This window comes from Hoplias malabaricus, chromosome 1 (genome assembly GCF_029633855.1).
Source record: "Hoplias malabaricus isolate fHopMal1 chromosome 1, fHopMal1.hap1, whole genome shotgun sequence".
Taxonomy (NCBI): Eukaryota; Metazoa; Chordata; class Actinopteri; order Characiformes; family Erythrinidae; genus Hoplias; species Hoplias malabaricus.
The window spans coordinates 86,899,402-86,913,210 of NC_089800.1; the positions used below are offsets into that span (position 1 = coordinate 86,899,402).

At 39.0% G+C, this 13,809-nt stretch overlaps 1 protein-coding gene across 1 annotated transcript in view; it reads right to left on the reverse strand.

Annotated features, from left to right (window-relative positions):
• Positions 1–254: 254 nt before the first annotated feature.
• gabrr2a (gamma-aminobutyric acid type A receptor subunit rho2a) overlaps positions 255–13,809 on the reverse strand; it is a 48,656-nt gene continuing 35,101 nt past the window's right edge. The window contains exons 5-9 of the mRNA XM_066685641.1: positions 13,209–13,291; positions 10,380–10,520; positions 7,064–7,216; positions 5,717–5,925; positions 255–724 (exon numbers count right to left, since the gene is read on the reverse strand). Of these exons, the coding sequence (XP_066541738.1) occupies positions 416–724; positions 5,717–5,925; positions 7,064–7,216; positions 10,380–10,520; positions 13,209–13,291 (895 nt within the window). The 3' untranslated portion in view covers positions 255–415. The remainder of the gene's footprint in view (positions 725–5,716; positions 5,926–7,063; positions 7,217–10,379; positions 10,521–13,208; positions 13,292–13,809) is intronic.

Genomic DNA, 13,809 nt, shown 5'->3' on the forward strand with positions numbered 1-13,809 from the left:
CAACCTAAAATAAAATGCTATTCTCACGTTATACACAGTAAGTAATGCTAAATTTGGCTTACAGACAGTAAAAACAATGCTATATTCATGTTAAAAATATCCACCTCTGGTTCCCATGACCACCACTGTAAAGAAATCTGTCAGTGTCTTTATAGTCCACCATTTCACATCTGACCACTCTGACATCACTGTTTACATCTCACCCTCTGAATTATGCAGAAATTAGAATAGGATTCCCCTTTAATTTCTCCTCCTTCACAGTGCACCTCACATGGGGAGCAGCAGTCCAGTCTCCTGTGGGCAGATGTGCAGACATCAGCGTAAAAGAAACTGACCAGAAGAGGTCAGTGAGTCTCTGAAGTCAGCGAGTCTCTGAAGTCTGAGTGAGTGCAAAAGGAGGCCGAGGGGCAGGGGATCAGCAGTAGACTGACCAGTATATGAGGTTAAAAAAGATGTAGGAGCCGGGGAAGATCATGCGGGAGTACTTGTCGATGGCGTGTGTGTTCTGGATGATGCTAAAGTTGCGGATGCCCTTCTTCTTTGTGGCTGTAGACTCGCTGCTGACCGACAGATGCACCACCATGTGCTCCTGTTTCTCCTGCTCCTCCTCGGGGACCATGGGAGCCTCTGTGTATCCGGCCAGGCTGTTAGTGTCCGCCTCGCTGTACGTGCCGTCCAGCATCATGGTCCTGGTGTGGGACATCCCACATGTGCAGGGCAGAGACTGGAAGGGAAAGAGGGGAGGACACGCTGAGGTCAAAACTGCAGGTTCAGACAGCTCATGTCCTGCATTTCAAAAACAGTGTGAAAAATGTAAATGAGCTCTGTTCTGATTGGCTGCCCTGTTGACTCAGTCAGAAAGCTGGAATCAATTTTGATTGACCCCCTCCTTATATGTCAATGGATGGAGATAAACTGCTATATATTAAAGATATATGTAAATGAGGTCTGTTGTAATTGGTTGCTTTCTAATGTGCCTCACTCAAAAAGCAGTCTAGACTTAAACACTCCTTATAACTTCAGTGTGAATAGGCTGGGTTAAACTGCCATTAGCTGAGTACACAGATATGTAAATGTATTTTTGTAACACTGCACAAACATATTTTACATGCTGCATCAAGTAAATGAGGGTCTGATATGGGCCCTTTAAAGGTGAATCACTTTTTCAGTCCATGTGCATATTCATTTGAGTACCTAGAGAGCCTACCAATGCACACACTGTGAAACAAGACCACCCTGTCAGTTTTTGAGGGTGGCCTAAATCAAAAAATAAACCAAACAGAGAAAACGAGAACACAGTTGAAAGAGAACTGAGTGAAAACACCTAAAAAACAGAGCTTCTGCTCCTTGCTCCTCACTGCTGTGCACTCAGGGTCGGGGTGAACAGCGAGTGGCTCATTATCATTTAAAGGAACACTAGGTAAAATTTGAGTTTTTGTTCCTGGGGTTCCCCCTAGTGTAATTCATTTTTATAAGAGTGTACTAAAATCAGTGTGGAGGGGGAATGAATTGGGCGGTTTTATACCCTCCTCCAAAAGTTACATAGTGCAGTTCGTCCAGTGCTGAGCACAAAGGCTCTATTTTCCCTATTACAGCTTAGTGAAGCATCACAATTATTTTGAAGCTGTAATTTTAAGGTAAAAACATCACATAGTGTTCCTTTAAAGTGGGCATTCTGAACAGGACTGTTTAGACAGGGGGAGAGCCCTGCTGTGGGGTTTCATCTTTGTGGTATTTTAACGAATGTCGGTTACAGTTTTAAAATATTTCCTTCATTCACAATGTTCTGGAGTGTGCTCCTCCTTTGTTCTAGATCTCAGTGAAGTGGTTATTTAGAATTAAAATGAATTACTGTGTGCCGGTCAGCAGTTTGTTTAGTAATTCACTGACGTCACTCTAATCCTTCTCCTGGAATTCCAGCAGATTTGAGAGTTTTCTGCTCTGTCACTCATTTTAAACACATCTCACTAATGAACTGATGCATCTACAAACAGGGACAGACAGAGTACAGAGGAAATTTAGGATTTGGGAGAAAGGTTTTATGCCTTTTTTCATGTTGTAAATCACAATGCACATTTATCCATATTTATTGATAGTAATATGCCACACAGCCCCAAATAACTGAGTCTATTAGAGATGGTTTAACAACACTGAGCCAATTATTGCATTCATTTAAATTCATTTTCTTTCATGTGTCTTTTATAATTACTCCCTCTTTATTGCACAGTCATGCTAACCTATGGTTAGTGAAAATGTGCGCCAGAGGAAGATCTCTTAATTATAGGAGACACAAAGAGAACGTCAACTAAATACACAACTGAAAAGATGATAACAGACTGTCCATCCAGCAGAATGCAGGGGAATATGCAAATGTGAAGAGTGTTTGGGACATGTGTTGTCCCAAAAGAGAGCACAGCACATTTTAAGTTTACCAGCCAAATAAGGCAAAAAAACGTATTAGTTTTAGTTTACGTATTAGTTTACCAGCCAAATAAGGCTAAAAAAAACTTATTACTTTTAGTTTACGTATCAGTTTACCAGCCAAATAAGGTTAAAAAAAGGTATTAGTTTTAGTTTACTTATTAGTTTACGTATTAGTTTAACAGCCAAATAAGGCAAAAAAAAAAAAACGTATTAGTTTTAGTTTACGCATTAGTTTACGTATTAGTTTAACAGCCAAATAAGGCTAAAAAAACGTATTAGTTTTAGTTTACATATTAGTTTACATATTGGTTTAACAGCCAAATAAGGCTAAAAAAACGTATTAGTTTTAGTTTACGTATTGGTTTACCAGCCAAATAAGGCTAAAAAGACGTATTAGTTTTAGTTTACATATTAGTTTACGTATCAGTTTACCAGCCAAATAAGGTTAAAAAAAGGTATTAGTTTTAGTTTACGCATTAGTTTACATATTAGTTTAACAGCCAAATAAGGCAAAAAAAAAAAAAAAAAACATATTAGTTTTAGTTTACGCATTAGTTTACATATTAGTTTAACAGCCAAATAAGGCTAAAAAAATTTATTAGTTTTAGTTTACGTATTAGTTTACGTATTAGTTTATGTATTAGTTTACCAGCCAAATAAGGCTAAAATACGTATTAGTTTTAGTTTACGTATTAGTTTACGTATTAGATTACCAGCCAAATAAGGCTAAAAAACGTATTAGTTTTAGTTTACGTATTAGTTTACGTATTAGTTTACCAGCCAAATAAGGCTAAAAATGTATTAGTTTTAGTTTACGTATTAGTTTACGTATTAGATTACCAGCCAAATAAGGCTAAAAAACGTATTAGTTTTAGTTTACGTATTAGTTTACGTATTAATTTACCAGCCAAATAAGTCTAAAAAAAGTATTAGTTTTAGTTTACGTATTAGTTTACGTATTAGATTACCAGCCAAATAAGGCTAAAAAACATATTAGTTTTAGTTTACGTATTAGTTTACGTATTAATTTACCAGCCAAATAAGTCTAAAAAACGTATTAGTTTTAGTTTACGTATTAGTTTACGCATTAGTTTACCAGCCAAATAAGGCTAAAAATGTATTAGTTTTAGTTTACGTATTAGTTTACGTATTAGATTACCAGCCAAATAAGGCTAAAAAACGTATTAGTTTTAGTTTATGTATTAGTTTACGTATTGGTTTACCAGCCAAATAAGGCTAAAAAGACGTATTAGTTTTAGTTTACATATTAGTTTACGTATCAGTTTACCAGCCAAATAAGGTTAAAAAAAGGTATTAGTTTTAGTTTACGCATTAGTTTACGTATTAGTTTAACAGCCAAATAAGGCAAAAAAAAAAAAAAAAAACGTATTAGTTTTAGTTTACGCATTAGTTTACATATTAGTTTAACAGCCAAATAAGGCTAAAAAAATTTATTAGTTTTAGTTTACGTATTAGTTTACGTATTAGTTTATGTATTAGTTTACCAGCCAAATAAGGCTAAAAAACGTATTAGTTTTAGTTTACGTATTAGTTTACGTATTAGATTACCAGCCAAATAAGGCTAAAAAACGTATTAGTTTTAGTTTACGTATTAGTTTACGTATTAGTTTACCAGCCAAATAAGGCTAAAAATGTATTAGTTTTAGTTTACGTATTAGTTTACGTATTAGATTACCAGCCAAATAAGGCTAAAAAACGTATTAGTTTTAGTTTACGTATTAGTTTACGTATTAATTTACCAGCCAAATAAGTCTAAAAAAAGTATTAGTTTTAGTTTACGTATTAGTTTACGTATTAGTTTACCAGCCAAATAAGGCTAAAAATGTATTAGTTTTAGTTTACGTATTAGTTTACGTATTAGTTTACCAGCCAAATAAGGCTAAAAATGTATTAGTTTTAGTTTATGTATTAGTTTACGTATTAATTTACCAGCCAAATAAGTCTAAAAAAAGTATTAGTTTTAGTTTACGTATTAGTTTACGTATTAGTTTACCAGCCAAATAAGGCTAAAAATGTATTAGTTTTAGTTTACGTATTAGTTTACGTATTAGATTACCAGCCAAATAAGGCTAAAAAACGTATTAGTTTTAGTTTATGTATTAGTTTACGTATTAATTTACCAGCCAAATAAGTCTAAAAAACGTATTAGTTTTAGTTTACGTATTAGTTTACGTATTAATTTACCAGCCAAATAAGTCTAAAAAAAGTATTAGTTTTAGTTTACGTATTAGTTTACGTATTAGATTACCAGCCAAATAAGGCTAAAAAACGTATTAGTTTTAGTTTACGTATTAGTTTACGTATTAATTTACCAGCCAAATAAGTCTAAAAAACGTATTAGTTTTAGTTTACGTATTAGTTTACGTATTAGTTTACCAGCCAAATAAGGCTAAAAATGTATTACTTTTAGTTTACGTATTAGTTTACGTATTAGATTACCAGCCAAATAAGGCTAAAAAACGTATTAGTTTTAGTTTATGTATTAGTTTACGTATTAATTTACCAGCCAAATAAGTCTAAAAAAAGTATTAGTTTTAGTTTACGTATTAGTTTACGTATTAGTTTACCAGCCAAATAAGGCTAAAAATGTATTAGTTTTAGTTTATGTATTAGTTTACGTATTAATTTACCAGCCAAATAAGTCTAAAAAAAGTATTAGTTTTAGTTTACGTATTAGTTTACGTATTAGTTTACCAGCCAAATAAGGCTAAAAATGTATTAGTTTTAGTTTACGTATTAGTTTACGTATTAGTTTACGTATTAGTTTACCAGCCAAATAAGGCTAAAAATGTATTAGTTTTAGTTTACGTATTAGTTTACGTATTAGTTTACGTATTAGTTTACCAGCCAAATAAGGCTAAAAATGTATTAGTTTTAGTTTACGTATTAGTTTACGTATTAGTTTACCAGCCAAATAAGGCTAAAAATGTATTAGTTTTAGTTTACGTATTAGTTTACGTATTAGTTTACCAGCCAAATAAGTCTAAAAAAGTATTAGTTTTAGTTTACGTATTAGTTTACCAGCCAAATAAGGCTAAAAAATACTTTTTTCATTCATTCATTCATTCATTCATCTTCCGTAACCACTTCATCCTAATCAGTATTACAGCGGGACCAGACCCCACCTTAAATATCTGGGTGGATGCGAGTTATAAATTGAAAAGCAATACTAGAAGCTAGCCCAGGTATTATTTGGCCTAATTATAGAACTGTGAGTAAGTAAGAATATTATTATTATTATTATTATTATTATTATTATTATTATCATTACCTGTTCTCTGACTCTGTCTCTGATCTTGCGTTCTCTTCGGTCCTGTACGGTAGACAGATAGTTCACCGCCGCATACTCCAGCACAGACAGGAAGACGAACACAAAGCTGACCCAGAGGTAAATGTCCACAGCTTTGATGTAGGAGACTCGGGGCATGGAGGCGTTCACTCCGGTGATGATGGTGGACATGGTGAGCACCGTGGTGATTCCTGAGTGACATTAAAACATACCGTTAAAATCTGCACAACCAGGCCCTGCAGCATCAAGTCTACTGCATACGTTTACTCCTTAGGCCTCTACGATGGAGCACACTTCTGTTCTACTAAATGAAGCATGGAAGCTGGACATAAACATCACACAAGATATCACATGGGCCCCAAACAAACCTAAAAGAGGCATGGGATGTTATTAGTGATTTCTTGGTGCCAGTGTGAACATAGAGACACGCCCATATAAGGAATTCTTAGTCTAAGCAGTTTCTAACAATGAGAAAAATTAATATCGTTCTCAGGAATCACATCTGTTCATTCTGTACTGAACGAAAGTGAACCACAGCTGGAATGATTCATTCATTCATTCATTCATCCATTCATTCATTCATTCATATCTGTAACCCTTATCCAGTTCAGGTGGGTCCAGAGCCACCCCGGAATCATTGGGCGCAAGGTGGGAATACACCCTGAAGGGGGTGCCAGTCCTTCACAGGGCAACACACACTCACACCTAGGGACACTTTTGAGTCTCCAATCCACCTACCAACGTGTGTTTTTGGAGCGTGGGAGGAAAGCGGAGCACCCGGAGGAAACCCATGCAGACACAGAGAGAACACACCACACTCCTCACAGACAGTCACCCGGAGGAAACCCATGCAGACACAGGGAGAACACACCACACTCCTCACAGACAGTCACCCGGAGGAAACCCACACAGACACAGAGAGAACACACCACACTCCTCACAGACAGTCACCCGGAGGAAACCCACGCAGACACAGGGAGAACACACCACACTCCTCACAGACAGTCACCCGGAGCGGGACTCAAACCCACAACCTCCAGGTCCCTGGAGCTGTGTTGGAATGATCCACTGTATGTTAATTTTTCCTCTGAATGTCACTTAATATTCTCAATTATGAGGTTGTACCACAATCAAAATATGAATACTGCGAGATGTAGTAAAAGGCTCATTTGAATATTGCACTTTTTCTTTTCAGTACTACAAAACTGATTTCAGTACAACCAGAGAAATCTGGTGGTGTGGATTGGTCTTGGAGGTAAGAAGATCTCCAGGAGTAGAGCTGATGACCACAGCTTTTAAAGGGTTAACTCCTAGCATTCACAGCATTACCGAGTGAGACTCTGGCCGGCACAGCCCTGCGGTCGATCCAGAAGGAAACCCAGGAGAGCATGACCATCAGAGTGGCCGGGAAGTAGGTCTGCAGCAGGAAGAAGAAGATGTGGCGGCGCAGGGTGAAGTTAATATACAAACGATTATACCAGCCTGAGGAGGGAGAGGGAAAGAGAGAGAGAGAGAGAGAGAGAGAGAGAGAGAGAGAGAGAGAGAGAGCAAACGCATACATAGAAATATCAGATCAAAGCCCACACTCAGTAGGAAAAAAATGTGAAAATTATACAATAAATCAACACATCCCACAAACAATTAAGAGTTTATGATCAAATAAAAAAATGCTCACCACCACCATTTAATTGTGCTATGAATAAACATCAAATAAATAAATATCACTTATTGCCTCCCTCCAAAGACATTATTACAAAAATTTTAAAAGGCACTTAAAGGGCAAGAGATTCAGATTCAGTTAGTGAAAAAAACCTTCAGAGGGCGATAGTGAGTGTTGCTTGTTTCTATGACGTTTGTTCGTAATGTCATTAGAGGGAAGCACCTGTATAACCTCTAAACCTATAACACCGTGGTGAGCGATGTTTGTTTATGTGACGTTTGTTAATAACACCTGTAGAGGGCGGTGGTGAGCGATGTTTGTTTATGTGATGTTTGTTAATAACACCTGTAGAGGGTGGTGGTGAGCGATGTTTGTTTATGTGATGTTTGTTAATAACACCTGTAGAGGGCGGTGGTGAGCGATGTTTGTTTATGTGATGTTTGTTAATAACACCTGTAGAGGGCGGTGGTGAGCGATGTTTGTTTATGTGACGTTTGTTAATAACACCTGTAGAGGGCGGTGGTGAGCGATATTTATTTATGTGAAGTTAGGTAATAACACCTGTAGAGGGCAGTGGTGAGTGATATTTATTTATGTGAAGTTAGGTAATAACACCTGTAGAGGGCGGTGGTGAGCGATATTTATTTATGTGAAGTTAGGTTATAACACCTGTAGAGGGCGGTGGTGAGCGATATTGATTTATGTGAAGTTAGGTTATAACACCTGTAGAGGGCGGTGGTGAGCGATGTTTATTTATGTGAAGTTAGGTAATAACACCTGTAGAGGGCAGTGGTGAGCGATATTTATTTATGTGAAGTTAGGTAATAACACCTGTAGAGGGCAGTGGTGAGCGATATTTATTTATGTGAAGTTAGGTTATAACACCTGTAGAGGGCAGTGGTGAGCGATATTTATTTATGTGAAGTTAGGTTATAACACCTGTAGAGGGCAGTGGTGAGCGATGTTTATTTATGTGAAGTTAGGTAATAACACCTGTAGAGGGCAGTGGTGAGCGATATTTATTTATGTTAAGTTAGGTTATAACACCTGTAGAGGGCAGTGGTGAGCGATATTTATTTATGTGAAGTTAGGTTATAACACCTGTAGAGGGCAGTGGTGAGCGATATTTATTTATGTGAAGTTAGGTAATAACACCTGTAGAGGGCAGTGGTGAGCGATATTTATTTATGTGAAGTTAGGTAATAACACCTGTAGAGGGCAGTGGTGAGCGATATTTATTTATGTGAAGTTAGGTTATAACACCTGTAGAGGGCAGTGGTGAGCGATATTTATTTATGTGAAGTTAGGTTATAACACCTGTAGAGGGCAGTGGTGAGCGATATTTATTTATGTGAAGTTAGGTAATAACACCTGTAGAGGGCGGTGGTGAGCGATGTTTGTTTATGTGAAGTTAGGTAATAACACCTGTAGAGGGCAGTGGTGAGCGATATTTATTTATGTGAAGTTAGGTAATAACACCTGTAGAGGGCAGTGGTGAGTGATATTTATTTATGTGAAGTTAGGTAATAACACCTGTAGAGGGCGGTGGTGAGCGATATTTATTTATGTGAAGTTAGGTAATAACACCTGTAGAGGGCGGTGGTGAGCGATATTTATTTATGTGAAGTTAGGTAATAACACCTGTAGAGGGCAGTGGTGAGCGATATTTATTTATGTGAAGTTAGGTAATAACACCTGTAGAGGGCGGTGGTGAGCGATATTTATTTATGTGAAGTTAGGTAATAACACCTGTAGAGGGCGGTGGTGAGCGGTTTTGGTTATGTGAAGTTAGGTAATAACACCTGTAGAGGGCAGTGGTGAGCGATATTTATTTATGTGAAGTTAGGTAATAACACCTGTAGAGGGCGGTGGTGAGCGATGTTTGTTTATGTGAAGTTAGGTAATAACACCTGTAGAGGGCAGTGGTGAGCGATATTTATTTATGTGAAGTTAGGTAATAACACCTGTAGAGGGCAGTGGTGAGCGGTTTTGGTAATGTGATGTTTGTTAATAACACCTGTAGAGGGCAGTGGTGAGCGATATTTATTTATGTGAAGTTAGGTTATAACACCTGTAGAGGGCGGTGGTGAGCGATATTTATTTATGTGAAGTTAGGTAATAACACCTGTAGAGGGCGGTGGTGAGCGGTTTTGGTAATGTGATGTTTGTTAATAACACCTGTAGAGGGCAGTGGTGAGCGATATTTATTTATGTGATGTTTGTTAATAACACCTTTAGAAGGCGGTGGTGAGCGATTTTTGTTAAAAAAAAGTAATTGTGAAATATAATGTATTGACAAATAATACGTTGTAATTTTATTTTCACAGTAACTTCCTAAAGTGTTCTGCTGAAGATTCCTGACCCACTTTTCAACTCTGAAGCTAGATGTTTATTTCATTCAGCTTCTTTAACCGGGAGCTGAGACAGTGTTGAACAGACCTTTTTGTTACCATGGAGTCATCCACAGCTCCCGGTCATCTTCCTGGAGACGAGAATTTCTATTTCTTTCTTTTCTTTCCAACAAAGCATTTGAAATATATGGACGTGTGCATTATTCATTTTATATTTATATCTGCAACTGAATCACACACACTTTATGTCCAAAAGCCTGTAGACACCCCAATCAGTCAATTCAGTGGCAGGCATTCAGTTATGCACACACAGCTTGTAAAATCACAGACAAGCATATATTAAACTGGGAGACCCTTAAGCTGCACATGATCCAAGCGTGGCCTGGTTGGGTACAAGGCCCCTCAGCACTGCACTGTGGAGAGAAGGGGCTGTGTTGTTTAAAGGGATGGAGCTCCAATATCTTTGGGAGGAGCTGGAGCACGCCTGACCTCAATAATCCGCCTGTGGCCAAATGGCATCAATCCTTACAGAAATGTTCCAAGCCTTTACATACCAACTACCAATTAATACCATTTATTTCAGAAGATTGTGAAGTGTGCTCCTCTTTTCCGTACCGCCCAGGCTCGGTCGTACCTGTGCTGCTGTAGAAAGCCAGACGAGAGGTAGTGTGAAACTTCTGGATGAGAAACTGTGAGAGAGAGATTCTGTCGTCTGTGCTCAAGGACTCGTCTCCGCTCTTCCAGTACAGCATCAGATCCTCATCTGTGTAGGCGTCTGAAAAACAGCAATTAGCACGAGAAGACACACTCAATAAACATAACTCCAGGGCTTGGAGGAGTAACATTTTACAGGCTTCAAATATTTCTCAGTAGCACCCTTAAAAACTGTAATATCTGTATTTTGTTATTTTCCTTATTTTAATTTGTTTATTTTGTTGTATGTTTATGATTAGCTCTTTATATTAATATATTCCACTTTTTCCTTTTGAAGAAAATATATATATATATCCTTTTTTGTGTTTTTACAAATTTGTTTGATGTCTGAGCAGCAGGTGTCTGCGTGGGTCTGATTCTTCCCACAGCCCAAAAATACTTTTGTAGGTAGATAAGTTTTGCTAAATTGTCCACAGGTGTGAGTGTGTGAATGACTGGATGAGTGTGTGAGTGACTGGGTGAATGTGTGAAACTGTCAACAGGTGTGAGTGTGTGTGTGAGTGAATGGTTGAGTGTGTGACACTGTTCACAGGTGTGTGTGAGTGACTGGGTGAGTGTGTGAAACTGTACACAGGTGTGTGTGTGTGAGTGACTGGGTGAGTGTGTGACATTGTTCACATGTGTGTGTGAGTGACTGAGTGAGTGTGTGAAACTGTCCACAGGTGTGTGTGTGTGTGTGTGAGTGACTGGGTCAGTGTGTGACACTGTTCACAGGTGTGTGTGAGTGACTGAGTGAGTGTGTGAAACTGTACACAGGTGTGTGTGTGTGTGTTTGAGTGAATGGGTGAATGTGTGAAACTGTCCACAGGTGTGAGTGTGTAAGTGACTGGGTGAATTTGTGAAACTGTACACAGGTGGGAGTGTGTGAGTGACTGGGTGAGTGTGTGAAATCGTCCACAGGTGTGAGTGTGTGAGTGACTGGGTGAGTGTGTGAAATCGTCCACAGGTGTGAGTGTGTGAATGACTGGGTGAATGTGTGAAACTGTCCACAGGTGTGAGTGTGTGAGTCACTGGGTGAGTGTGTGAAACTGTTCACAGGTGGGAGTGTGTGAGTGACTGGGTGAGTGTGTGAAACTGTCCACAGGTGTGTGTGTGAGTCACTGGGTGAGTGTGTGTGAGTGACTGGGTGAGTGTGTGACACTGTTCACAGGTGTGAGTGTGTGAGTGACTGGGTGAGTGTGTGAAACTGTTCACAGGTGGGAGTGTGTGAGTGACTGGGTGAGTGTGTGAAATCGTCCACAGGTGTGAGTGTGTGAGTGACTGGGTGAGTGTGTGAGGGACAGGGTGAATGTGTGAAACTGTCCAGAGGTGTGAGTGTGTGCGTGACTGGGTGAGTGTGTGAGGGACAGGGTGAATGTGTGAAACTGTCCACAGGTGTGAGTGTGTGAGTGACTGGGTGAGTGTGTTAAATCATCCACAGGTGTGAGTGTGTGAGTGACTGGGTGAGTGTGTGAAATCGTCCACAGGTGTGAGTGTGAGAGTGACTGGGTGAGTGTGTTAAATCATCCACAGGTGTGAGTGTGTGAGTGACTGGGTGAGTGTGTGACACTGTTCACAGGTGTGAGTGTGTGAGTGACTGGGTGAGTGTGTGAAATCATCCACAGGTGTGAGTGTGTGAGTGACTGGGTGAGTGTGTGAAATCGTCCACAGGTGTGTGTGAGTGAGTGACTGAGTGAGTGTGAGAAAAGTCAGGTTTGAATTCCAGCGTTACGCTAGTCCTTTTTTCTTACATTCATTCTTTATTTTTAATTTGTTTATTTACACACTTGTGCCAAATCACTAATCACTGATCATCATGTGCTTTGTTTTTCTTTATTATTTGTTTCTTTTTCCTACTGCCACTAACACAAAAACACTGATCAGCTTAACACCTCGGGGGATAAAGCAAACTGCCTAGATCTGCTATAAATCATTTGGTATGACATCACTGTGTCAGGCTGAATCCCAAACAACTTCATGCTCCCTAAGTAGTACACTATGTAGGTTGGTGAAAGAATGAGTGTAAGGGCTATATTTTGGCTGCCTCCCTGAGAGCCCACTCTAAACTGAATATGTCTTTGCATGAACATAGTTTAGGATTTGATATCTTCTTCTAACTGATCTTGGTTCAGTCTTTCCAGTTCCTTCAGAGATTTGGGGGAAAAACACCATTTTAGATTCGCAATGAACAAAATAAATTATTAACAATTATTCCAAATGAAAAATGATTACTTTTGAAATAAGCATAAATATAGTCTGGGCTTTATTAATTAGTACATGAAAGGGTTAAATAAGCCTTTGACTCTGGAAGTGGTCAAGTTCTTGAGCTCCATTTAATAAAGGATTATCAATCAGAAAACAAACAGAAATATCAAAATGACACATCAATATTTCAATTTTCTAATTATTCAGACGATCCCTAAGCACACGTAATCTACCGCTGTGACTCAGAGCGTGGGGAAGGGGGTGTCTGACAACATGAGTCATGAGTCTGGAATTAAATAATAAGAGGTTTGCATCCAATCCATTTGAACTGCGCAAAACTGCTGACGTCTTTTCTTCACGTGATTCATCCACCTTTCATTAAAACAAATTTAAATGACTCGGTGCAGATGGGTGTTGTTTCTTTGCGTCTTTCTTTAACGTTCATGTGCAGATGAAAGTGGTCGTACACGTGCAGCAGGTTTTTGGATGTTTTTTGGTGAATAAAGGAGTACCCAGACAAGCCCGGGGTTAGACGACTGAAAGGTGATTGTGTAGAAAGACTCACAGCTCTCCAGCTCCAGAGAACAGGTCTGAGAGTCCAGAGGAAATCGGCTGAAGTCCATGTTACACGCAGCTGTTACTGTCACCCTGAAAAGAGAGAAGACATGACAAACAGTTAAGCTTATGTCTGTCTTCAAATGCGGTCGGAAATAATGTATTTGTTACGAATTCTCAGATTTTCATTTGATTCACAAGTTAGTTCTGATTTAATACAAATGCAACAGTTGATAACTTACAGTGTGTGTTAGTTATTAGGTAGTTATTCAGTCATTATTATATAGTTTATTGGCACGGTGGCGCAGCAGGTAGGTGTTGCAGTCACACAGCTACAGGGACCTGGAGGTTGTGGGTTCAATTCCTGCTCCGGGTGACTGTCTGTGAGGAGTTGGTGTGTTCTCCCTGTATCCGCGTGGGTTTCCTCCGGGTGACTGTCTGTGAGGAGTTGGTGTGTTCTCCCTGTATCCGCGTGGGTTTCCTCCGGGTGACTGTCTGTGAGGAGTTGGTGTGTTCTCCCTGTATCCGCGTGGGTTTCCTCCGGGTGACTGTCTGTGAGGAGTGTGGTGTGTTCTCCCTGTGTCTGCATGGGTTTCCTCCGGGTGCTCCAG